This window comes from Onychomys torridus, chromosome 14 (genome assembly GCF_903995425.1).
Source record: "Onychomys torridus chromosome 14, mOncTor1.1, whole genome shotgun sequence".
NCBI classification, from domain to species: domain Eukaryota; kingdom Metazoa; phylum Chordata; class Mammalia; order Rodentia; family Cricetidae; genus Onychomys; species Onychomys torridus.
In genome coordinates, this window is record NC_050456.1 from 81816294 (window position 1) to 81844021 (window position 27728).

General features: G+C 44.4%; 1 protein-coding gene across 1 annotated transcript in view; it reads left to right on the top strand.

The window, feature by feature from the left end:
• Ptprn2 (protein tyrosine phosphatase receptor type N2) overlaps window positions 1-27728 on the top strand; it is a 723577-nt gene that overhangs the window by 329401 nt on the left and 366448 nt on the right. Inside the window, exons 10-11 of the mRNA XM_036205661.1 lie at window positions 2518-2604; window positions 25292-25371. Coding sequence (XP_036061554.1) covers window positions 2518-2604; window positions 25292-25371 — 167 coding nt within the window. The remainder of the gene's footprint in view (window positions 1-2517; window positions 2605-25291; window positions 25372-27728) is intronic.

A 27728-nucleotide genomic window follows, 5' to 3' on the forward strand; every position in this document is an offset into this window, starting at 1 on the left:
GACCACCTCGCTACCAGTTTCCACATTCATAAGTTACGATCTACTTGGCACATGGCCTGACCTTCCTGTGGCTTCACCACTTTGTATTCTTGGTCAATCAGCTGATTGCTCAGCATGGCCTTGAACTCCAGCTGATTGCTCAGCATGGCCTTGAACTCCTGCAAATCCCAGATCTTACCTCTTGGTCGTCATCGTTATCATATGGCCCCTGCATCCCGGGCTCCACTCTGTCCTTGAAGAATCCCACATGACACTCCTCTCACCACGTTCATCCTGGCAGGCCAATCCATGCTTGTCCCCTTTTGCTCTAACTTACCTTCCTGGTCACCTGACCACTATCCCCGCCTTTCTCAGTGTCTGATGCCATGTGGTTGTACTCCATGGCCTTGGGGAAGAGGCCTTATCTGACTCCTTCCAAAATAGTCCCTCGGTCCTTCCTCAACTCAACCTACTTGATGTGCGCATGAATCTCTTCAGGCCTTGGTAACAAAGTGTCACAGGCTCTCGGCTTGACTGACAGCTGTTCCTCCTCTCGTGGTGCTGCAGGCTGGGAGTCTAAGCTGAAGGTGCGGAAAGGGCCTGTTTCCTCCCAGGCCGAGGGAAGATCCGTCCCCAGGCTGATACCCTGCTGCTGGTAGTCTCAGATAGACCTTGACTACAGTAGCTTCCTCTCCAAGCCTTCACATTGTTCCCCAGTGTCTGGGCCACTTCCCCCTTTCTAAAGGGCACCAGTGACTCATCTTAACAAATTAAACACATAGGACTCTGTTTCCAGATAGTCACATGACATGGGGGGGGTAGTACATCAGTGATTGGATTTGGGGTCATACCCTTGCACTTGTAGTGACATGGTTGGATTTGGGTCACACCCTTGCACTTGTAGTGACATGATTGGATTTGGGGTCACACCCTTGCACTTGTAGTGACATGATTGGATTTGGGGTCATACCCCTTGCACTTGTAGTGACATGAATGGATTTGGGGTCATACCCCTTGCACTTGTAGTGACATGATTGGATTTGGGGTCATACCCCTTGCACTTGTAGTGACTTGCTTTCTTCCTGTTTCTGTTACACATGTCTCCATGAGAACAAGTCTGAGGGAGCAGGGATGGTTACCCCATCCTTTCTATATCTACTGGGTGAAAAGGCAGCAAAGGCTGCCCTGACCAAAAGCCTTTTTTCTGCTCTAACAATATGAATTAAGACTTCTCTGAAGTGGCACTAACAGGATTTCACAGACAGCTGTGATCTACGGAACAAATTCTGGTGCTCAAAGTTGGTTCTGAGAACTTCCAGGCCCACTGGGTCCTTGCTTCCTGCTTCACAATCAAACTGTTCCCCCTGTGGCCTGCTGGGAAGCCTGGAGCCCCAGGACCCTCTCTGGGAAGGCAAATTTGACTGCACGCACCTCTTCCTACCGTTTAAACCTGCTCATTTGGCATGCGTGTGACTGGTGTGTGGGGTTCAAATACCCTTTCCCTAGGATTGCCGTCCACTTCAGAAATGAGTCTGTAAGACGGCTCTTCCCTTTGTGCGCTTGACACCACCCAGCAATATGATTTTCGCCCTCTGCTCTGCGTTCACTCTCCTCTGTCTCCTTTCTTTTTCTCCCCCTCCCTTCTAACCTCTTTATTATATTTTTATTGAAGGCTGAGATGAGCCTGTGGCAGCATCACAGGCCCATTACACTTCCTAACAATTCCATTTGCACCGTATTGTCTGTCTGATTGCTGGAAAATCAGGTGATTCATCACGCCTGAGGAGTCACCTGATCCCTGGAGCAGAAGTCCCAGAGCAAGCCCTGTTAGAGAACAGTGGGCTCCAAAGCCGGGTCTGCATCGGAGAGCACCCCCACAGAAAGGAATGTGTGTTGGGAGGCAGTGGCCTAGGTGTGGGGTGCAAGTAGGAAAGCAGCAGTCCCCATGCCTACAGCTGGGGCTTGTATGTGAGGGAAGACTCCCAAGCAGAGTGTATGTTGGAGAATGGCCTGCACTGGACAGCAGCGTCCCTTCCCCTTGAGAATCAATGGTCTGTCTGTCTGGACAGCCACTTCAGAGGGTAGCTTGTGTTTATGCAATAGACAGAGGGGAGGATAGTGACCCCAAGCAGGACACTTGTTGAAGAGCAGTCCATCTCCCAGCACGGAGCATGGATCCAATAGCAGCAGTCCCCAAGTGGGCCAAGTGTTGAAAGTCCTCCCCAAAGCTGGGACACATGGGGAAATAGCAGACCCCAGAATAGGGGGTGTGCTGGGGTGCAGCCCTTCCCAGAACAGGGGCTCAGTCAGAGCACCCTTCAGAAGGGAGCAGTACCTTTTCCTAGAGTGCTCTTAGGAAGCAGTAGTCCCCACCTCAAACAGGAAGTACCGCAGGGCCTTGGATCAGGTCACGTGTTGAGGAGCAATGAGTCCCCAGGACTGACAAAGTTTGATAGCAGAAGGCAGCCAAGGGCTGAGAGTCTCCCCCAAGACTTGCTGCTTTGCTTTAGTAATGATATTCCTCTTCTTCCTCTCCAGCCCCCTAAGTCCGGAGAAGGGGAAGCAGTTGATGGATGGCGTGGCCCACATCCTCCGGGTGCCTTCCAGCTTCTTTGCGGATGTCAAGTGAGTACTGGACTCCAGGCCTGCCATCCTGTGCTTGCCTCACATTGTGTCAGGCTCATAAATTGGTTTGTGATGAAAAGAGCTGTGTGCCTGGGGTTCTTGTTAATTATATCAGAGAATAGCTGTTTAGAACAGAAATGAAAGGAGAATTCCTCTGGGCTTTGGGAAGTCATTTAAATACAGCTGAAACCTACATTTAATTACAAGATGCCTACCCTCCCAGCAATGGTGTGGTGGAGGCCAGCTTCCTGGGGCCACTGCACCTGGCATCACTTTGACTCTGGCGCAGCCAGAACAGGTTCCAGGCTCTGGGGAAGAGCCCCTAGAGATGCCACACTGGCTTCAGCGCCTCTGTGGACAAGGGCCTGACACTGTTGTGAAAGCCTGTGCACTGGACTTTTAGCCACAGCCCAGCCAAGATCCGCATTCCCTTGATGAGAGCCAACAGAAGTCCATGCCATGCAAAGTGTGTGGATGCTGGAGAAGGTGCTGTGTGTGAATGTATACTAGCTATGCTGGAACTGTTATTGGGCAGGGAGCCAGGTACATGCCACTGGGAGAGACTAGGATATGTAAAATGGGATATAAGGACTGAAGTAGAGGCTGGCCTGAGTCCCTGCATCAGAGAGGATCCCTGTTTACATTACACAGTCCCTGGTCCTCCCAGGCTGTTATCTGCAAGAGGTGCATTGTAGTGCCTACTCTGATCCAGCTTTGTCCTAGAGAGTTAGGGATCCCATGCATCCATGCTGTCCTTGCCTCAGATCTGATTACTTACTGTAGATTGTAAGGGACATCTAAGGGGAGGTCCCCAACTAACCTGATACCAGAACATTCCATAAAGATCCCCAAACAGAGATTCTACCCATATTATGGGATGTTCATCGCATTGGTATGTACACACTTAAACACTCACTTACCACAAAGGCAGTATCTACAGCTGGGCCAGGAGCTTTCACACTCAGGACCTGCAGGGTGGGGACAGCACAGCAGAGAAAGGGGAGGGAGAACAGCCATCAAATAGTCCCCCCCCCCATGGTGACGGATAGGAGAGATGACAGGGGGTTGAGGTAGAAGAAGGGATAGCACCAAATAGACTGAGTGAGAGGAGGTAGGAAACTCGGGACACACCTGGTGTGCTCACAGGTCCAAAAGTGGGTGCCAGTACATGGGTGCTGTTTAGCTGAATTCTTTGTATCACAATCCTGAAGATATCCAGGTCTCCTCCATGCTCAGGACTTCAGGGGAGCTGGAGACTCCCCACCAAGTAGGATCCAACTCTAGTGTTTCTGAGGCATTTGAGGGCTGTCCTGGAGGGCCATGTTGTCTTGTTCCCTAGGATACCCTCAGCCACTGGTTCTCTTGGTCCCAGGTACACATCACATCTGAATGTTTCTGACTCCGTGGCTATTGTTTGGTGTGTGCTAATGTCTGTGTGACAGATGATTCAAAGAGTGATGCAGACCCCATGCTCAGTCCTCGCTCTAAACCAGATGGATGTGAGGCAAGGGCATTTTGCAGCCCAGGGGGCCTCATCAGGTTCAGCCACAGCCATTTGTGCTGAGGGAGGGTGAGAGAGTGGGTGTGTACCTTGGTTGCATTGTGGTTGAATGTGATTATATTGTAGTAGAGATTGGGGCAGAAGAGCTGGTGTCGCTGGAGCACAGGAGGGTGGGCCAACCTCGGTGGGAGGCAACTGTTGCCCAGGTACCTCATGCAGATCATCAGGAAAGAGGAAACCAGAGCACACAGATTCTCTGCTGCCTCCTCACCCCCAGCATATACAGTTTCCTCTGGTACAAAGTGTACCCTGGTGTGCAGGGCAACTGAAACTTATCATTCTCCTTGACAAAAACCCTTCTTAGCAGGGTGGCAGGTGGAAGTCAGTCTGTGTGTCAAGGGAATTTGAGTTTTGAAGAGGTCTTCTGTCCCTGCTGCCTTTGCATGCCCCCTTTGCCTGCTGATATAAGGAGCATGCTGGTGGAGTTGTTCTACAGTCTGCATGTCTCTCGTGCACCACCCTGCCCCCAGCACTGACATGTGAGATGTGGAGCCTGGGAGTGGAACCATATTATCATCAGGGTAAGAAGGTAGAGGGAAATATGGATGGAGGGCTGTGCGACCACTACAAAAGCAATTTCTGAGAGCCTGCCCACGTGCAGTGCTGCCCAGGCGGCTCCTATTCACCTCCCTCTTTCCCCACTGGCTCTAGCATATCTCAACCTGAGGAGTCAGCATTCCTCACTAGGCCAGGCCTCCTGAGGCACCCTAAGAGTTGCAGGGCAGATGTTCTGAGACAGGAGAAGGGGCACTTTTCAAGTCTCTGTAGCTCCACTTTAGGAGCTATTAAGGCGAGATAAGAGGTTTACCTTTGGGGAGAGCCATATGTGGTGATCGAGGAGCAGTTTTCCTGCCTTCCACCTTCCATCAGTGTCTGACCTCTCAATCCTCGTTTGTGGTGGTGTCCCCTGCAAGTCTGAGAATGTGCTCATCAGCTGAACTGAATCCTTCCCTGATATCTAGGCCAACAGATTCACAGTCATTGTCCACCTGACTGTATTTAGATTCACCTAAGAGATGCAGCTCTGGGTGTGCCTGTGAGAACGTCTCCAGAGAGGTTATCAGAGATGGGAAGATCTACCCCGAGAGTTGGCAGCACCATCACAGGGCCCAGGAGCCCATACTGAATAAAAAGGTTGCAGAAAAAAACAAAGTGAGCAGAGTCCTAACATTCACTTTGTTCTGCATTCTGACTGCAAGCACAATTGAACGTCCACTTGCCTTGATCTTTGCCTTCCCCGCCATGGTGGTGGACTATATCCTGAAGCTGTAAGCCAAAACAAACCCATTTTTGGTCAAGTATTTTGTTACAGCAATTAAAACAGTAATTAATGTACCTGGGAACTTTTGAAGGGAGGACCACCCTTGTTGATCCAGGCATGGGGAGTAGGGGCTGTGACAGAGCGATGCTGGTACAGGAGACCCAGTACAGCACCAGCCAACCCTCTGTCCCAAGCTCCTACTCTAACTCCTGATCCCTATCCAGGTTTCTTGACCTCATTCCTGCCTTCCTGTTTCCCAGAGGCCCTTCCTGTTCCCAGCACAGGGATGGCTCAGCCTCTCTGAGGAGAAGGCCTGAGCTTCCCCGGCTGACCTTCTTTGTGAATTTTACTGGATAATCTTCCTTCCTGCTCAGAAAACATGTGGACTTATTTCTAGAGTAGAATCATCACACAATCTTCCTGACAAAGGTGGACACTGGGATTCAGCTCCCAATGGTCTTTGCTGGCTTTCTCTCCTGTTCTCAGTCCTAATCCCAGTTCTAAGCTCAATGTTGATCCCAGCTGGGATCTTCCCCAGAACCCCCAGACCTGCCCAGCAGAGTCTGTGCAGCCAGTCATTGTGTTACTGAGTCTGTGCTGCACATGTGCATGTCAGAGTTAGCAGCTCTTCTCTTTTGAATGTATGAGCTGTATCTAAATGTCTTAACCCTCTGACTCGACAGAGAAGGACACGTGTTCCATGGGCTGACTTAGACACGGACTGGACCCCAGGAGTGTCTCGGGAGTGTGGGCTCATAGCTAGCGTGACCTGGCCTGGTCATCTTCATCTAAGAGCTCACCCTCGGAGCCCCTCATTGTCTCAGCGGTACAAAATACAGGACACGTGGGCTGGCACTTGCCGAGATCATCTGCATTTTTATGGAAGCACTAGTTATGCTTAATATGTTTTGTTAATGGTTATGTAGCTGTCAAATAAATCCCATTATTTCTTATTACATCATTAGAGACCATTAAAACGACATTAGCATGCTGATGTAATTATGCCAGCAGACATGCAGCGGCCGCAGTTATGATTTTATAACTAATCATGGCTGTCCTGGGCTGGCTGGTGAACGCCGCTTTCCCAGCAACGTCTACTCAGGTGGGAAGAATGGGATGAGGAAAAGTGCTGCTGAGAGCCTGGAGTTCAGCCAGTCCTCCGAATGAGGGCCACAGAGCCGCGGGCTGAGGCAGACTACACAGAGGCTCGAGTCTGCCCAGGCGCTGCAGGCCCCTGGAAGCCCGAGGCTGTGATTGAGATTTATGGATCTCATCTTTCAAGACGCAGTTCTGTTTCTCACTGGTATACTTGCTCAGGGTGGTGACCCAAGTGCAGCCATGGGCATTCTCAGCTGACACTTCATCAGGGTCTCCTGGGGAGACACTAGCACCCCATATGGACCTCATACCTCATATGGCCTATGCTCTCTCGTGCCACCCTCTATGTGGGAGGCAATCTGTGAAGTTTGCAGACTGTTAGAGATTGTACTTGAGTTTCTCTATTTGCTCCTAGCCTTGTCCATTTGTCTCAATACTATGTGTCAATAAAGAGGTGTCTAGGACAGGAGTGAGAGCAGCCTTGGGTTGCTTCTGCAAAAGAACACCAGGGATGCTGCCTAGGTTAAATGGATATCTCTAGAACAATGCCTTCAGCAGGAGGACCCAGAAACTGGAGGAACACCTCAGTAAATATGTATCATTCACAACTTGGGTGCCTACGGCCTGCTTACCTGTGCCTACAACAACACGGCTTGCCTATGGTGCTCAGCCATGCCACTGGGTCAGAGTGCAGGCTCTGTCCTCAGTGCTCACCTGGATTGCAAAGGGTTGATCTTGGGGCCAGAGACAAATAGCACTAAGGAATCAGGACAGTGTGACATGCAATCACAGCCCTGTCTTTAGACTAAACAGGCAGTAGCAGGGATAAGCTGTTGTGTATTTGAAAGTCATTATGGGAAAGTACTGGTCCTCTCTCATGAGGGAAGCCTATGCTTTGGCCAAAGGCATTAATATTTCTTATGCTAACCAAGTAACTCACCTAGTGAAATGATACCATGACTCCAGAGGGAGGAAGTGGCTCAGCCCTTCTCAAACCTCCCAAGTGGTAAAGGAGAAGGTGAGCTCTGGAACCTTCCAGGAGTCCATGTAGTTTTCTGTTCTGTTGTCATCAGCTCTACACCTTAGAGTCTCTGCAATGGAGAGTCCCCAGGTGACATGGTTGGTCCTGGGGCTGCAGATATTATAAGAGATAGTTCACAGGAGAGCAGAGAGCAGGGCCTGATGGGAGGCCTCAGGATGTGGTGCTGATGCAGTGGTATCCCAAACTCATCACTGTAATAGAAAGAGTGGCCCCATCACCCTTCCCATGGTGAGTTCAGATTAGCAAAATCCATTCATCAACCCACCTGCTAGTCCGTCCGTCCATCCATCCATCCATCCATCCATCCATCCACCCACCCACCCACCCACCCACCCACATACCATATGGACCTCTCACAAAATCAAAGCATCAAACAAAGTACATATTCTATCAGGTCAAGATAAAATGTGCTAAATTCAGTCAGCAATCTACTAAAAGTTAATAAACTAATTTCCTTTTTTTCTGGTGGTTGCTATTTTATAAAATTTAATTTATTATAATTATTTTTTAATTTTATAATTTAATTTAATTTTTCATAACAGCCACAGATTTCCCTGTCCTCCCTCCTCCCTCCCCCATCCACCCTCCTCCTAATCCACCTCCCCATTCCCATCTCCTCCAGGGCAAGGACTCCCCTAAGGATTCAGTTCAGCCTGGTAGATTCAATCCAGGCAGGTCCAGTCCCCTCCTCCCTTCACCCAGGCTGAGTAAAGTGTCCCTGCATAGGCCCCAGGTTCCAAACAGCCTGCTCATGCACTAAGGATAGGTCCCAGTCCCACTGCCTGGGGGGCCTCCCAAACAGTTCAAGCTAATCAATTGACTGTCTCACTTATCCAGAGGGCCTGATCCAGTTGGGGGCTCCTCAGCTATTGGTTCATAGTTCATGTGTTTCCGCTAGTTTGGCTATTTGTCCCTGTGCTTTTTCCAATCATGGTCTCAACAATTCTCGCTCATACAATCCCTCTTCTTTCTCCCCGATTGCACTCCCGGAGCTCCACGTGGGGCCCGGCCGAGGATCTCTGCACCCACTTCCATCAGTCATTGGATGAGAGTTCTAGCACGATAGTTAGGGTGTTTGGCCATCCGATCACCAGAGTAGGTCAGAGTAGGTCAGAGTAGGTCTAGCACTTTGCTTCTTCCTATTCCCATGGGGTCTTCATTTATCATGGTCTCTCTTTCCTTGTTCTCCCTCTCTGTTCTTGATCCAGCTGGGATCTCCTGCTCCCCCAAGCTCTCTTTCCCTCAACCTTTGCCCTTCATCACCCCCACTTACGTCCAGTTTGCTCATGTAGATCTCATCTATTTCTCTGTCTTTGGGTCATCCCTGTGTCTTTCTTAGGGTCCTCTTTATTAGGCAGCCTCCCTGGAGTTGGGAGTAGCAGTCTAGTTAATTAGTTAATAAACTAGTTTCTAAACAACTTTCAACAAAGTTTATTCACTGAAAAGAATGGTCCTTACATTTGTGTTAGCTACAAAATGTCAATATAGGAACGTTAACCTTCAAACTCTGTTGTTGCCAGATGTACCTTGGGTATCTTAACCAAAAAGGTCAAGGGAATAAGGGAATGTAGTGTCTTAGCTTGTCTTTAAACTAACTACAATGTAGTGTTTATAAAGACAGATACTGCTGTGTATGTAGGAAGATCCTAAAGTTTGCCTTGAGGCCCTCAGTCCTATGTTGGGTAGGAGTCATGATGATATATCTAAATATAGATAGATAGATAGATAGATAGATAGATAGATAGACAGATAGATAGATATAGATATATAGATAAAGATATAGATATAGATATAGATATAGATATAGATGGAGAAACTATCCAAATCCAGCAGCCTGTTGTTAGATAGACTTTCACAGTGCTTTTGCTTTAGAAATGGTTCAAATTAAGAAAAATAAGCTTTCATCATGAGCATGCTTGCCTGCTCAATTTTTGATGGGATAGCAAGTCTGAGTGTGGGCTGAATTCAGGGTGTTCTGACTGTTCTGCTTGGAGCACCGAGGACAGACAAATAGTCACTTAGAAAACTCATGTACCACTTACTGGTATTACACAGAATGTTATACACTATTTAACAATAACAAGAGACAGGCATCTAAGTAGCCTTCAGCTGAGTAGTGCTACCATGCCCAACACTGACTGGTTTGCTTTACAAGCTTTGGGTGATAGGATAGGAATGCTCTGGAAAATATGCAAAGTATGATAGTTAAAATCCTACAGAGCCCTTCTGTTCTTTGTTAGTGTGGTTTATGGCCATAAAAGAATGAATGTCTGCGGGGTGGTGGTGGCTCACGCCTTCAATCCCAGCACCCGGGGGCAGAGGCAGGCGGATCTCTGTGAGTTCGAGGCCAGCCTGGGCTACAGAGTGAGTTCCAGGGAAGGCACAAAGTGACACAGAGAGAAACCCTGTCTTGAAAACAAACAAACAAACAAATAAACAAAAAAGAATGAGTATTTGTAAGTATGTTTGAAGTGTCCAATGGAGTTGCTGAGTCACACTGAGCTCAGGGGCCACTGGACTACATCTAAAAAGAGACCAGGGTGGCTGCGATGCTACTGAAACCCATCCTGCCTGCAGAGAGCACCATGGCTTGTTTAATTTGTTAGCAGTACTTTTAAATGAAGGAATTCTGTAAAGTCCCAGGAATATGGGTTTCCATACCTAGCATGTCTCAGGGTATCTATAAGGGATGGTGTACATGCCAACACCTAAGTAGCCATATAAGTACTTTCAAGTGTCAAGTCCACTCAGATATGTCAAAGACCCTCTGTCCTAGGCCAAGTTTTCTTTCTTTCTTTTTTTTTTTCTTTTTTCGAGACAGGGTTTCTCTGTAGCTTTGGAGCCTGTCCTGGACTATTTCTGTAGCCCAGGCTGGCCTCGAACTCACAGAGATCCACCTGCCTCTGCCTCCCGAGTGCTGGGATTACAGGCGTGCGCAACCATCCAGCTCTAGGCCAAGTTCTCAAGGGCCTCTCTTTGTTTCTGTTTCTCTGTTCCATTTTTGTTTTTCTTTTTTTCGTTTCCTCTCCCAGCAAGTGACCTCTGAGGACCATGACCCAGAAGAGGCAGGTGTGCTCCCACATCAGGAGTCCCCTATGGTGGGATGACTGGGCACTGTCAGGTCAGACAGTGGCCCTCTCAAGGGCTGCCCCATAGCAACTGTCTACAGATGGTTCCTAAAGTGCAAATTTTAAAGTCACAAGCCCGGGAGGAACAGAGATGACCTGTGCTCTGTGCCCTTCAGTCCATACCTGACAGAACAGTGGGCTTCTGCACAGAGCTGTGTGAAACCATGTATAGGGTCACCGGCTGGTGTGGGTGGCAGGACATGGAGGGGTGGGCCCATCTGACTATGAGCAGTGGTTGAGAAGACCAGGCTAGGTAGATATCCTGTGATAAATATGTCTACTCCATCACACAAAACCACCTGCCAAACTGCCAGACCACCCCATGTGGTAGTATGCTCCTGTAGTCCTATCTGCTTGGAAGGCAGAGGCAAGATCCTGAGTTTAAGGCCAGCTCAGGCAACATAAGGAATCTCATTTTCCTCCTACTAATATTACATACAAACACCCCCCCATATATATATATATATATACAAACACACAACCCCCCCCCCCACATACACAAATATATATGTATGGGGAGGATAATTGTGTGTCTCTCTTTTTAATACATATGACCACATAGCTTATTACTAGGCAAGGTAGTACATGCCTATCATTTCAGCTTCATCCTCAGAAGGATAAAGCAAGAGGATTAAAGATTCAAGACCTGCCTGAACCCCATTGTGGGACTTTGCCTTAAAAACCAAAACAAAGCAAACAAAAGCCCAACCAAAAAAAGAAACCAAACAACAATAAAACCCTAAAACAAATACCTTTCCCAGTTTTATAAGCTCATCATTGTTCAGTGCCAAAGTCACAGAGCAGGAAAGCAGCAGGTACACAGTTGGCCATGAAGAAGGCAGGGAGGTCAGCACTGGGTGTGGAGATGCTTCTGCACCGGCAGCAGGAACAGCAAGCAAGTCCTTGTTGTTTCTGCATCTGTACATGTTGATTTATTTCAGTTCTGTGTCGTGCTCATGGCCATTCCTGGCCACACAGAACAAACATTGGCTGCCAGCATTCATGTCCTCAGCTAAAGCTGAAGGAGGAGGCATTTACTGAGGACAAGGGTCCCTCCAGTCCACAGTCTGTTTAGTGCCACATCTTTCACATGTTTGTGTGATTTTATCTGGGATTTGCCAGTTTAAAATGTCCCTGAGCATAGCATGCTAGCACCACATGGAGAAAACATGGATGTTCTCAATATTCCACTCAGGCTGTGAGTTCGATATTAACCACTCACCAGTGTAGATTGAAAGAGGTGGATTTGAACAGAAATGTACACAGATGAAGCTCTGTGCACCCATCACACTGTGGCCAGAGCCCCAGGAACCTGGCCTGCTTCTCTGAGGACAGCATCTCTCTGGTGCTCACTGTGTGCAATGACATCAGAGAACACAACACCCAGGGATAATGAGATTGTCTGCCTGTGTTCTCAGTAATTATCACTGAATCTGAAGGTAAACTTGAAAGTCCAAGAACAAAGTGAGTGCCTTTGTTTCCTAGCTGCACCTGGGCATTTCCTCTGACTTGGTGCTGAGCTTTCTTCCTGTCTGTGAGGTAATCTTCCTAATTATACCCCAATTCTGATCTCTATTTGACTTCTGTGGGGTATGCAGTGTGTTGTGCTGTGCATGAGTGGCATGCTATTGAGCAGTAAGGCTTCAGTTGTCCAAAGCTTCTTGGGTAGGAATGGGGTTTTGTGGAAGTCCCCATCCATGCTGGACTTTTGACTGGCTTAATCTTGTGTGAGTGTTGTGCAAGAAACCCTACCCACTGTAAATTTGTGAGTGTAATATCCCCATCATATTTAAAAGACAAAATTTTACAGTAGTTTTGCTAACCTCTGGGTCTTACAGTCTTTCTATCTTCTGCAAAGTTCCCTGAGCTATTTGGGAGGGGGCGCATTATAGATATCTGGTTTAAGGCCAGTCACTCCAAAGTTTCTCATCCTTTGCATTTTAACCAGTTGGAGGTCTTTTAATCATCATCACTGAGGAGGAGCCCATAAGCCTGGAGGTTATGGCCTGTAAATCAGTTTGAGGACTTGCTTATCCTGGACATTTGAATGTCAGAGTCAGCTGATTTGCAGCTCAGGACATCCCTTGTTGTACCAGGTTCTAAGGGTAGAGCTACCCAGCTAACTGCTGTGCAGGAGGACACATCAGGGGTCCATACTGTGTGGCCACAGAACTGACTTTCAGTGTAGTTTGGTAGAAACGGTCACTTCCTGGAGAAGATTCTAACTTTGGTTTGTTTCTGATCAGAGCTTCAACATTGTGTGGGCCAGGGTGAGTGGCTGAGAGGATGATTGGTCCAGGAGGCCCTAGTGAAGGTAGATGCATCACAGCTCCTGTCCCAAGGTTCACTGCCAGTATCACCAGAGCATATTCCTTCTCAGGCCTCAAAGAGCCTCATGCAATGACCTCACTCACTGAGAATTTCAGTTTCTGCATTTTTCCTCTCCTGAAGACCTAACCATTCCCCCTCCTCAGCCTCTCCCTTTTCTTTCTCAGCAAGTCATTTGGAATGCTTCCAAGAGTCCCATGGGATCTGATCACACCCACTCAACCCGGGAGACTCCTTAGGGAAGATTTTCTGAGTGACACATTGGAGGTGGGGTGTCCCATGTCTTAAAAACCTTAAATGCCATGCTGGCAAAGGAGCATGGAGATCCCTGGGTTCTCTGTAGAGCTGAGGATTATAGGTATCAGAGGCATAGCTTCCCAACAGAGGAAGTAGGTCACTCTTTAGGCTGATCTTTTTCTACCTTACAAGCATTGTACATAACTAACCAATAGTTGGTGGGACCCATGAGTCCAAGCAAGGCATGAGATGTGTCAGAGCCTGTCCTTGGTTGTTTCCCTTTCTCCTGAGCATGCACAGCCAGGGGCTTCTCTTTCATAAGCAAGACACACATAGATAGTATCTGTGAAACCTGTTCCTAAATACCCACTGTCATTGCCAAGGACTCAAGTGACACTTTTGTCTGCCCAAGTGCTAGACTTCTCCTAGGAAATTCTTGGATACTATAAGGCTTATTTTCAGTGACATTGTCCCCCATTGATGGACACTCTGCACAGGTTCCCTGGAGACACTGGGGAATCCCAGTGCCTAGTCCTGGGGATACAGAAGTCCATGAGGTCTGGCATTGTGGAATATTACTTCAACTATGTAAAAGTGTGTTGCATTTGTTTATGTTGCATTTGTTTGGCTATGTAAAGATATGTTGCTGTTTTACCTTGCCTGCCTGAGGCACCTGATTGGTCTAATAAAAAGCTGAATGGACAATAGCTGGGCAGTAGAGGGCTAGATGGGGCTGGTGGCAGAGAGAATTAAGTAGGAGGAGGAATCTAGGCTTGAGAAGAGAGAATGAGGGAGAAAGAGAGCCAGGCACCAAGTGCCAGCCAGCCAGGCAGCTGCCAGCCAGCCAGACATGGTGGAAGCATGAAATTAGGATATACATGAGAGAAAGGTGAAAAAATACCCAAGATAAAACGTAGATGAAGAAGAACAGGTTAAATTAAGTTATAAGAGGTAGTGGGACAAGTATAAGTTAAGGCCAGGTATTCATAACTAAAAATAAGTCTCCCTGTCATGAATTGGGGACTGGTGGTCCAAGAAAGCCTGTTACAGTCTGGGGATTCATGGATCATTCAGATTTTAGTTCAGGTCTAAGAAAATCCTCTACCATGGGTTTTCCCAGACATGGTGAGGAGAGGGTCACCACAGAGGCGAATTGTCAGCATTTGGAGATCATGGCTATTACTTATCTCCAAGGTCCTCAGCAAATGGGTCCAGTATTCTCCTTCCTTCCTAAAAATCCTTTCTGGAGATACAAAGCCAAGAATGCTTTGGGAGGTGTATGGGTGCAGACAACAGTGCATTCCTTCAGTTGGAGTAGGGGCTGCTAGGCTAATCTTCCAGATGAGAGGGATATCTGGAGGCTCTGGAGGCATTCCCAGGTAGGATAACTGTAGGATAACTGTGTACCCTGAAGCTGTTTCATCATAGAGCTGGTGGCATGCTTTCCTTAGTGTGTTTGAGAATGCCCTGTAGAGAGACTCTCAGGAAGGGGACCAAGCTACCCAAGGAACCCTGGAGTTCTGCAGAGTTGACTGCTGTGTACTCTGGTGTCATCTCCCAGCAACTCTGGGTGTGGCATCTATGGCTGAGCAGTTCTCATATGAATAAGTGTAGATGTATCCTGCTTGTTAAATAAGAAACACAGAGCCAGTTGCAGAGTTAAAAACCACGAGGTCAGAGCCAAAGCAGAAAACCTTACCCTTCACTGCTTCTGCGGTTCCTCCTCTCCGCAAGAGACCTACTTCTGTGCGTCCTGTCTATTTTAAAGACTTTCTGTTCTCCTCCCTCATTGGTTGTAACCCAGCCACATGACCTCCTCGTCACTGCCTGTTTGTACAGACCTCCAGGTCTTCTATGGTTGGTATTGAAATTAAAGGCGTGTGTCTGCTATGCTGGCTGTGTCCTTGAACACACAGAGATCCGCCTAGCTCTGCCTCCCAAGTGCTGGGATTAAGGGCGTGCCCCACTACTGCTCGGCTTCTGCTCTGGCTTGCTCTGACCTCAAGGCAACTTTATTGACATACAAATAAAATCACATTTCAATACAAATAAAATATCACTATATTTCCCCTTTTCTATTTTAATAAAAAGAAAAAAAGGAAAAAGTTATAACTAATATAAGAAAAACTTTATACAAAAGTACAATAACTATATATACCATATATACAAACAATAAATACCTAAACAATGTCTAGTCCATTTGTAATTGACAAATTCAGAGAAAATAATTCCATTATCTATCCTATTTTGGTAAGTCCAGAATGTACCTGATTCACTTTTTATCCTAACTTATATAGCTAACGGAACTGTCTTATAACGTCTTTCAAATTTATACACTTACAGCTCTTAGTGAGTTTTTCTGAAATCCTTAACAAAGATAATTATAACTATAACTAACTGATCTTCAACTCCCTCAGAGACCCAAGAAGGAAATAATACTACCTAATAAAAAATAAAAACAAGAAGTACATGCAAGCAGCTTCAAAAAAAAAAAAAATGTGAGTTGACAGAAACAGCCAGCTACCTGGACAGTCACCTGAGGTTTCTCCACAGTGTTGGGGCATCATCTTCAGCCTACAGGCTTAGCGTTTCTGACAGACTCTTTTGTGAACTAAGATGTATACAAGGTCAACAGTTTGACCTCACATTTGGTGAGAGCAGTCCATGTACCAGAAACACCTGAATTCCATTAGTGTCATGTCATGATTCAGGATTTTAAATTCTGGAAATTATTGATGTCTTTTCAATTCAGCTGTCCATTTTTCTTGGCTGTGTATATGTGGCTTCATCTTGGCATCCTGTTCTTCTCCACATCTCTCTATTACACGCCATTCTACTATTGAGAGAGGTGAGCTTAGTTATTCCTCAAGAATAACTGTTTCATCTGCTGTTCCATTGCACATCAGAAGCCATTGGCCCACTCCCTGTTCAGCTGCCTTCAAAGAAAAGGACATGGTACCTTTTACAGATTGCAAAGGTCATTCACTTCAGGGATGGTGCCATATTGTCCTGGCTTCAGAAGATGCCTTTTGTTAAAGCCACAACCACACTTGTTTTGGCAAGAATTGGTAGTCCTTGGTTTCATGTCCTGTCTGTCCTGTTTGTCAGCAGTTGATTCAAGGATACTTTGTTGTCCAGTGGCTGACTTTTGCAACAATGAAAGTTAGTTCCATATGCAGTTTCTTCAATGCCCATATTTTCTCTGAAGTAGATTGGTACTGCCAGGAGCCGTCATGTCTCATAGTCATAGCAAAAGAAAAATTCTTAAGTTATTAAAACATTTTAAATGCCATATTCTGTAGATCTCTGAAGGGTTTGAAGATGACCTGTCTATCTAAAATATATCTGTTTGATCTTGACAACACACCTAATATGACTACAAGTTCAATTGTAATGTCTAACCACTAATTTTCATTTCTATATATCCTAATAGTTGGTAATACTAACATTCAAGGATTAGCAAATTACAATTACATTGTTAAATGAATGGTATAAATACAATATCTCGAACAAGATTAGAAATACGTATATGGTATATTCTAACAATCTCAATCTCTATAATAATAATTTGTATACAATATAAAACAATCCAATTGAATGTAAAATATTTAAAACTAGTAATTGTCTTTTTTTTTTTTTTTTAACAAGCACCTTTTGCCTAGCCCTTTACCTAACCCTTAACAACAACTTGTAACCAACCCTCCTAAACAATGAAAACTATCCCAGACCCAATACCCATAAAAAGACCAAAAAACCACCCACCCCACACCACCCCTTTGGGAATGTGGGCGTTGAATTCTTAAAATTGCTTCCTGCTGGGTATGGGCGAAGTTATCTTTATTCTGAAAAGAAAAATTTTGGGTTAATTGACAAATTCTAGGAAAGATAACTATATTCTTTGTTATCCATAATGCCAAAGTTCAGGGTTTATCTCAGGTCCTTGTTCAAGCAGTCTTTGAAACTGGATCATCTCAGCTAGCCATCTCAGAATTGCTCTAAGCACTTTGTAGTCCAAAGCTGATCTGTAGATGATGTTTGTCAGCTTAGTGATATTATTTTCCACGTGGAATTGTCGTTGTGGGGCCCCATCTTCTTCCTGGAGATTTCATTTGATGTTAGGCCTGGCCGTGATTTCCTGCAGAAAACTGAAAAGAGACTCGAACACAAAGACATGTATAGGCAGCTAATCGAAGCCTTTTCTCTAAATTAATTAGTACTCATATGACCATTATTATCTCAACAAAGTTTAAAATATATATATATATATATCTTGTGAATTCTGATATAAAATTCATACTTTAAGAAAAGTTTAAAGAATCAGAATAGAGTCAAAGAATTGAGATTAGTAATAGAATAGTCCCTTAATTAATTTGGTTTTTCTCCTGTCCCATGTCAGAAGATGGCTCTTTCTTCTGGTATGATACAGGGAGTTTTCATTTTCTTTTTAACAACATGCTTGAGTTTAAAGGAGGAGAGAGCCATTCTCCAACTCCAAAATCAGCTTGGAGCTTTAATTGAACTGGGACTACAAGAAGACTAAGAGTATTAATTTTTTAGAGAAGAGCAGAAACAAACATTTAGAAAGATTTATGAAATTTTGTAGATGATATACCAATAGGCCATTTTACTCTTTTTCCTGGGACAGATGATTTGTCCTTTTTTTCCAGTTGTCTCATTTGTCCAGTGTTCTTCAGATTCCTTAGCCTTCATTCTCCTAAAAGACAAAAACAAAAACCCTTCCCCAAGACTAATTTTGGGGAGGTCCCCTTTTGGCAAATTACATCTGATTAAATGAAAAGGCATGTATTAATGGTATAAGTGAGTTTAAACTGGATGGTCATGTTGGTTGATGAACTATCACCTCTTCTAATTAAGAGGTCTCTCTTGTTCAAATCGAAACTTTATCAGTTTTGATGGTACCCACAGCTTATCTTCTCCTGCAGAAACAAAAGCAAAACCTCGTCCCCAACGTAACACATGCCCTGGTTTCCATTCTGAGGTCAGCACATCCTTGAAGTATATAGGCTGATTTAATTCTGTTGTTTTTTCTATTAACCAATGTCTCTCTGCAGCTGTTGTTCCTTTCTCATTAGCATTGAGAAAATTCAAAGTTAGTAGAGCATTGTGCAGTCTATTTCTGGGGTTTTTGTTACCCCTTTTTGTTTATTTATCATGTCCTTTAGAGTTCTGTTGGATCTTTCTATAACTGCTTGGCCTGTAGGATTATGTGGTATACCTGTAATATGCTTTATATTATAATAAGCAAAACCTGTTTCATTTTAATAGAGACATATGCTGGAGCATTGTCAGTTTTAATTTGTGCAGGTATACCCATGATGGCCATAACTTCTAGCAAATGAGTGATTACAGAATCAGCTTTTTCAGAACTCAAAGCAGTTGCCCATTGAAATCCTGCATAAGTATCAATAGTATGGTGTACATATTTCAATTTTCCAAATTCTGCAAAGTGAAACACATCCATCTGCCAGATTTCATTCCTCTGAGTACCCTTTGGGTTACATCCTGCTGGTAATGGTGTCTGATTGTAGAAGGAACAAGTAGGACATTTCTTTACAATTTCCTTGGCTTTTTGCCAGGTTATGGAAAAATCCTTTTTTAAACCTTTACTATTGACATGATGTTTCTTATGAAATTCTGAGGCCTCCAGCACATTTCCTATCAATAATTTATCAATCTCATCATTACCTTGTGCTAGAGGGCCTGGCAGACCAGTATGGGATCGGATGTGAGTTATATATAAAGGATGACTCCTTTCCCTGATTGTATCTTGTAATTGAATAAATAGTGAAGTTAATTCTGAAGCATCAGGGATAAATTCTGCAGTCTCAATATGTAATACCACTCTTTCAGCATACTGAGAGTCAGTAACTATATTGAGAGGTTCTGAAAAATCCATTAATACCAAGAGAATAGCATACAATTCTGATTTTTGAACTGAATTATAAGGACTTTGAACCACTTTACTTAAATTTTCTGATTTGTAACCTGCCTTTCCTTGCTTGTTGGCATCTGTATAAAATGTCCGAACTCCAGATATGGGTTTTTCACGTACAATTCGAGGCAAGATCCAATCAGCTCTCTTTATAAGATCAATTCTATTGCTTTTAGGATATTTGCTGTTAATTTCTCCCAAAAAATTACTGCAAGCTCTTTGCCAAGGTTCACTTTCTGCCCATAATTTTTCAATGTCCTCTTTAGTTAAAGGTACAACAATTTCTGCTGGGTCTATTCCTGCTAATTGACGAAGTCTCAATTTTCCTTTCAAAATTAAGTCAGAGATTTTTTCCACATAAGTTTTTAATTTTTTATTTGGTTTATTTGGTAAAAATATCCATTCTAATATAATATCTTCTCTCTGCATTAATATTCCTGTAGGAGAATGCCTAGAAGGTAAAATAACCAAAATGCAATCCAGCTTTGGATCAATACGATCTACATGTCCTTCATGTACTTTTTTTTCTACCAAGGCCAATTCTTTCTCAGCTTCAGGTGATAATTCTCTTGGACTATTTAAGTCCTTGTCACCTTCTAAGGTTTTGAACAAATTATTCAGTTCATCATTTTTTACCCCAACAATAGTTCGTAGATGAGAAATGTCCCCAAATAATCTTTGAAAGTCATTAAGAGTCTGTAGGCGATCTCTCCTAATTTGTACCTTTTGAGGTCTAATTTTTTGTAGCTCTATTTTATATCCTAAATAATTAATAGAATCTCCTCTTTGTATCTTTTCAGGAGCAATTTGTAATCCCCAGCCAGGCAATATTTTCTTTACTTCTTCAAACATTCTTTCTAAAGTATCTGCACTTGAGTCAGCTAGTAAAATATCATCCATATAATGATAAATTATAGATTTAGGAAATTTTTTACGTATCACTTCTAAGGGCTGTTGTACAAAATATTGGCACAGGGTTGGACTATTCAACATTCCCTGTGGGAGGACTCTCCATTGAAATCTTCTAACCGGTTGAGAATTATTGTAAGTAGGCACCGTGAAAGCAAATCTTTCTCTGTCTTTTTCTTGTAGGGGTATTGAAAAGAAACAGTCTTTTAAATCAATAACTATGAGAGGCCATCCTTTAGGTAACAGAGTAGGCAAAGGAATTCCAGATTGTAGAGAGCCCATTGGCTGAATTACTTTGTTAATCGCTCTAAGGTCTGTTACCATTCTCCATTTACCAGATTTCTTTTTAATAACAAATACAGGAGAATTCCATGGGCTAGTAGATTCTTCAATATGCTGAGCATTTAACTGTTCTTCTACCAGCTCTTCTAAAGCCTGGAGTTTCTCTGTTGTTAAAGGCCATTGATGAACCCATACAGGCTTGTCTGTTAACCATTTTAAAGGTAGAGCTGTTGGTGCCTTTGGAAGATCATCAGTTTTTCTGCCCTGTTCTTGTATAATATGGATGGCTGGTGACCACTCATTAGAATAATACCTTCTAATATTTCTCTCAGAAACATGTGCTAGTTTATTATTTATTTCTGAGGTTGGAGGGATGTTAATCTGAGTATTCCATTGTTGTAACAGGTCTCGACCCCACAGGTTCATGGCTATGTTAGCCACATATGGTTTTAATCTGCCTCTCTGTCCTTCTGGGCCTATACATTCGAGCCATCTTGCACTCTGTTTAACTTGAGATAATGTTCCAATTCCTAACAGTTGAACATTTACCTCCTGAAGAGGCCAAGATGGATGCCAAAATTCTGGTGCAATTATGGTAACATCAGCACCTGTGTCTACCAGACCAGACAACAAAACACCATTTATTTTTATTGTTAATTGTGGTCTTTGTTCATTTATAGAAGTTTGCCAAAAAATTTTCTTTATGGTCTCTCCTGAATTTTCTGTTCTCTCTGTCTCAGTTGTTCTATTACTCTGAGTAGCCTCGTTTATTCTGATAGGCATTTGGTCATTTAACTGCTCTGAGTAGGGGTCTCCTCTACAATTGCAGGAAAAGTCTGAACTGAATTCACTGTAGGGGCCTGCCTGAGGCCCCTCTGGGAGTTTCCCAAAGACTGAGGCAAAGTATTACCTTGTCTGTCCCTTGTTGATCTACATTCATTGGTCCAATGTCTTCCCTTACCACACCTTCTACATACTCCTGAGGGAAGGGGCATTCTGTTGCCATTGTTCCTTGAAGAAACATTGTTTCTAGAAGTGCCCTGTTTACAGTCCCTTTTCAAATGTCCTTGCTTTCCACATCCAAAACATCTAACATTCCTCAAACCTCTTGAAATTGCTTCTCCTACCCACATATTATCATGATCATGAGCCTCAACATTAACCGTGTCTCTAATCCAATCTTCCAGGGGTGCAGATCTCGCCTTTAAAGGCCTGATTATTCTCTTGCATGCTTCATTTGCATTCTCAAAAGCCAAAGATTCAATTATTATCTGGCTAGCTTCTGAATTTGGGACCATTCTCTTTACTGCTGAAGTCAATCTTTGTAAGAAATCTGTGAAAGATTCTTTTGGGCCCTGTATAACCTTTGTAAATGACTCAGTTTTCTTCCCTGGTTCCTCAACTCTGTCCCATGCATTCATGGCTGCCATTCGACATAGAATTAGAGTTTGCATATCATATAAACATTGTGTTTGTACTGCAGCATATTGGCCTTCTCCAACAAGCTGATCCTGGAAGATTTGTATACCTCTATCACTACATTGTTTTGCTATGGTTTTAGCTTCCTGTTTGAACCACATTTGCCACTGGAGCTGCTGTCCCGGTTCTAGAACCGCCTGTGCCAGCTCCCGCCAGTCCTGTGGTATAATTCTATTATAAGTCGACCAGGAGTTTAACATTTGTTTTACATATGGAGAATGCATGCCATAAGATACTATTGCCTCCTTAAACCTTCGTAAGTCTAACATTTCAACTGGAGTCCAAATATTTTGTGTAGTCATTTGACCAGGCTGCTGTTGTATGGTTACCGGATAAATTAAGGGTGATTGTGTGAAAACAGGCTTTCTTTCTGTAACCTTATAATCCAATCCTGAAACAACTTCACTGTTAATTTCTTCTGTCTGAATCTGAATTTCTCTATAATTCATTTTAACAGGTTTAACAAGTTTTTCTAAAATTTTTATCCTGGCACTTAAATTGACTGTCTTTTTAAATTGTAAAATAAGGATAAGAAGAATAATAATGTACATAATTCGATCAACATTAATCTTCTCATATAGTTGTTCCATTACCATACTGCCTAAAATTTCAAACAAAGCCCAATTTTCTTCCAATGTACACATAAAACCCATTTTTTTTTTTAATGTGGAAAAAAATCTCTTTTAAATAGTTTCCTTTAAAATATCTGATATAAATGACTTACCAATTCTGCGCAGAACAGTAGAAATCCGAGGGAATTTCCAAACAGCTACCTAGCGTCCGAGGTGGGAATCCAGAGAGAGAGAGAGAAAGAGAGAAAGAGAGAAAGCGTAGCCACGTTCTGGCTAAAATCTTGAATCCAGCCGCTTCAATGTTCCGGTCTGAGCGGAGTCGAGCCTGGGCTCTGGCTTCCTTAAGCTCCGACCGACCACGTGCGCTGGCGTTTCAGCCAAAAGCAGCCTATCTGCAGTTGCGTGTAGCTACTGCAATTAGCGGTAGCTCCCGCAGGCCTGAGTTGTTTGTAGCACCGGCTTTTTAAGCAAGTAACTCCAGCTGCAGCGCCTGAGTCCTAAGCTGAGCTAGGCCTGGGTTAGACCAGGGCTAAGCCGGAGCTAGGGAGGCAGGCCCGCCCAGGCGGGAAGCCGGACCCACTGCCAAGGCAAGCGGTTTTTTAATGAATTCTTGCCACGTTGGGCGCCAATTGTAGATGTATCCTGCTTGTTAAATAAGAAACACAGAGCCAGTTGCAGAGTTAAAAACCACGAGGTCAGAGCCAAAGCAGAAAACCTTACCCTTCACTGCTTCTGCGGTTCCTCCTCTCCGCAAGAGACCTACTTCTGTGCGTCCTGTCTATTTTAAAGACTTTCTGTTCTCCTCCCTCATTGGTTGTAACCCAGCCACATGACCTCCTCGTCACTGCCTGTTTGTACAGACCTCCAGGTCTTCTATGGTTGGTATTGAAATTAAAGGCGTGTGTCTGCTATGCTGGCTGTGTCCTTGAACACACAGAGATCCGCCTAGCTCTGCCTCCCAAGTGCTGGGATTAAGGGCGTGCCCCACTACTGCTCGGCTTCTGCTCTGGCTTGCTCTGACCTCAAGGCAACTTTATTGACATACAAATAAAATCACATTTCAATACAAATAAAATATCACTATAAATAAGGACTTTCTGAACATCAGGAGAGTTCTAGACGTGAGTGTCCCGACTCTACCATGAAGACCCATAAGAATCACCCTAGTGCTTCCCAGAGCTGATAACCCCACTGGGAAGCTAACAGTGATCTATAGTAACTCACACTCCATTTAAGCACTGGATATCAGATGCTTACGGGTGAAGTACTTTCTAAAGGGTGTTAGATAATTTATCATTGTTGGTGCTTATTCGGGTAGATGTGATGAGAACTGAGTGAATCGTTAAGAGATGATGGAACATGGCATGTGAGGAAGGAATATATACCTGGACAAGCACTGACCTAAATGAAACCACTTGGTTTTGGGGGGCCAGGAAGGGTGCTGACTGGGTTCCATCTAAGAGCAGGAAGTGAGAGCATGTGGACAAGGCACAGATTGGGACAGTTTGTTGGTCTGAGCAAGGTGATGCCAGCCACCCCCATGCCTACATCAGTACCACAGTAACATCCAAGGGGATTCTCTGGATTCTCAGACAGGAAAGCCCAAAACTGAAATTTCTCAGTTTTGTCATGCACTGAGACAGATTTGGACTAGGTGACAATATAGAAGTAATAATGCCAGTATTTCCAAGGATTTTAACAGAACTTGAGCTCTGGATGTTTACAGTATAAGGCTAGGAGGTTAGTACTCCTCAGAGAAGGTAACTGCTCAGTACCTATCTGACTGGGCCCAAAGTGATGCTGGATTGCTAGAATGTTAATTATCTGCCTTGCTGTAGCAAGACTGCTTTCTCCTCCAGTGTACCATCCTAGTTTATGTGACCCTAGAAAAGGGCAAGTCCATGCTGAGTGCAGGGAGGGAGGACAGGGGTTGTAGGCCTGTGGTGGTTTCATTCTCATGGGCAGTCCTATATTTGAGAAGAGTGTGAGGCTGGTGACAGTGTGGTGGCTTGCACCTGATCTGTGGAAGCTCAGTGGTAGGGCAGCTTCCCACACCAGGACTTCCCCAGCTACCATCTCCCACCACAGGTTGTTGTTTTTCCTATTGCTAGTCTACTAGGAATTTGCTTTCAGGAGGTACTTGAGGTGTCCATTCCCTGAAGAGGCTTGTGGTCATTGTTTGTGGAGACAGGTTCACCTGCCTTCAAGAGCAGACCTTACATGACCAGCCTCGTGCTTGCTCTATATAGTATCTTGCTCCTCTATCACAAGGGGTCCACAGATGATTTCAACTGTAAAGTGACACATTTCTTCAAAACCATGTTCAATGTGGCCTTTCTAAAGCTTCAGGCATTTTGGTAATTCCTGCCTAGCAACTCCCTGACAGCGGCTTTTGTATTAAGTAGTTCTTAATGATATGATGGGTCTTCAAGTGGCTCCCACAGAAAGAAGTTTGAAAACACTTCTCCCCACTCTGCCCTTGACTCTTGGTGCTCAAGACTGAGGTCCTTTTCCATAACAGCTTCTCCTTTACACTTGCAGGAATTTCTGTCTGCCATTGTCGGGTACAAGTACTTTTCTTTGGATAAGAGTACATCCCCAGTGCAATGGTGTGTGTGTGTGTGTGTGTGTGTGTGTGTGTGTGTGTTAGTGAAAAGTAAAGTCATCAGTAGAATTACTATAAATGGAAACAGGGTCCTAGTATCCAAGAGAAACACCACCAGGAACAGCAAAGGCTGACCTGTGCACTTCTATCCCATCAGTGTTCAGGAGCTCACAGACAGGCAGTTTCTCATGTTGATGTAGAAATGACCTTGTGTCTAAATGATCTCTTCCAGAGTCTTGGGGCCAGCAGTGACCTTCAAAGTGAGTGCCAACAAACAAAACATGACAACTGCAGATGTCATCAAGGCCACAGGTAAGGCTATCTCCTCATGTGTGTGTGCACATGCATACGCACATATAGACACGGTCAGGGCAGAGAGCAGCCTAGAACTACATTGTCATCACTGGCCACATCTGAGGCAGCGTGAGTAGGGTTGAGCCACCTGGGCCCCACATGTGGCTTCTCTAATGCAATGGCCTGACTTCTGCCTTTAAAAGGCCTGGTTGTGTCTGAGCTGTGAAGCTCTGCAAAGTGAGAGTTGGTATCTGTGGCTCTGTGTGAGAAGACTTCATCCTGCACCAGCTGGGAGCACTCTGGGTTCACTGCTGCCCCATGGACACATCTTGGGGTCTAGAGGCGGGAGAGAACTCAGGGGCTTCTAGACAGGTTCAGGGCATCTCTGAGACCTCTGCCCTGGTAGACTAGGAGTGGCTGTAGAGATGTGATCAGTAGTGTCATTGAAAAGCACGGCTGGCTAACTGCTCGGAGAAGAGAGGAGGGAGCAGTTTGTGCATCTTCCTGGATGTGCTCTGACCCACTGAGCATCCGCACAGTGGACTGGAGACATGGTAGTAAGGAAGATGCGAGTAGCATAAGGCTCTGGTGTTTGGAGACTTGTCTGAAGAATGTTTGCACTTTAACTCTATTTCTGGGAGGCCAGGCTGAGGGCACAGTCCCAGACATGGCAGAGCGCTGGTCCCCTTTACCCTTGTGCATTGCTAAATTGGTGAATTATTTTTGTGGCTGAGCCATAAGTGATTTTAGATGCCAGTGTTCCTATTGACTCTGAGACTGGTATGCTTCACTACCCTTATGGCATCTTCTTTGTCCTGTGATGGCAGAGAGTAGAAAGTCCCCTGTTTCCACTCACAAGGGACCTGGTCTTCATTTCCTCTGCCTTGAGTGCTGTTGGGCTTACTCACAGGTACCTCTACGTCCTTGGATGCTCTTTGTGGAGTGATCGGAGGGTAGCAGTCTGATTAAAAAGCAAAGTTGTGCTTAGGCTTCAAAAGCTGACAGATCTGAGCCTTATAGGGTCATTTCATTGCCTCATTATAAGATGTTTAGAGCTGGGACATGGTGAGGTGGAGTACTATGTCGTTACTGCTGCGTTAACCTAGAGATGCTCTAAAGATTCTGTCACCTGAGAGGAATGGAACTAAGTCTCAGTGGCTCTGATCGCATGTCAACTTGAGGCCATGCCCTTCCTTTGGAGCATCTGCTTCACAAGAGTGATAGTCAGATTGCACACACAGATGCACCTATACCCCGGACAGATCATCCCAGGACAGGAAGTGACACACACGGGAGTGAGTTGGCTAGAACTTTAAATGGATCAAATGGGATAGAGGTGAATATGATCAAAATATGTTGTATGAAATTCTCAAAGAACTAATAAAATGAGAATAATAAAAAAGATAATCAAGTCCAATTTGTGCTGCTCATACCTTTGTAATGTATGGCCTTTCATTGGAGAGTGACCAGTATATCATGGAGAGTCTTCTTATTTAAAAATAAAATCATGTCAGAATACTCACACACAATAACCTACCTACTGGCTTTCAAGGGAATGAGGTTAATTCTCTGATCTAGTTTTGGCCACTTCAAATGCATCCATGCCATGTAATAACTTCGTACTGAGGGAAAGATCACATAGAAAGTGAAGGTTTGAGACTTGTATATCAACAGCATTCAGAATGCTGACTCTGCCAACCTGTCCTGTGCATCAGATGAACTGCTACACCACTGTAGGTGTACAAGCCATGTGATTCTCACTGTGTGAACATGTGTAGAGTTCTAAACACAAGTGCATAATGTAAAATGTGTTTTCCTTTCATGATTTTAACAATACCATGCTATTATGGAGAGACTTGATGCTGTATGAGACAAAAACAAGTTTGAGACCAAGTACAGTGAGCACCCACTCCCACTCTCAAAGAGTCCTTGTCCAGGGAGAGAATAGGTGAGGACCAGCTCCATGTGTGGATAAAGAGGTAGAATTTTGCCTTAAAAGACATTTCCTGGACTCTTCAGTTTTAGAAGGTGACATAAAACCTTACCAGTGTCACAAAAACTTCCTAATGTCTTATTGGGGCAGGCACACATTGAAATGTCATTGGTGCTATGGCCATAAGCCCAACAGAGCCTTCTGTAGAAATTCCTGGGATTATTATGAGCTGCCTGAAAGCCCACTCACAGTTTGCATTTGGTCTCTGAGGAACTGAGTGACACAGAGATGTCCTTTTTCATTAGTGAAGGAGGTGTAACCCTGGTATTATAACTTACTTTTTTATTGCTAATTTTGTAAGAAGTAATATATAAATTAGTGACACTTAATACTGAATTTGTCCCCATCAAATACCACATGGTGCTAACTCTATCATTTAGAA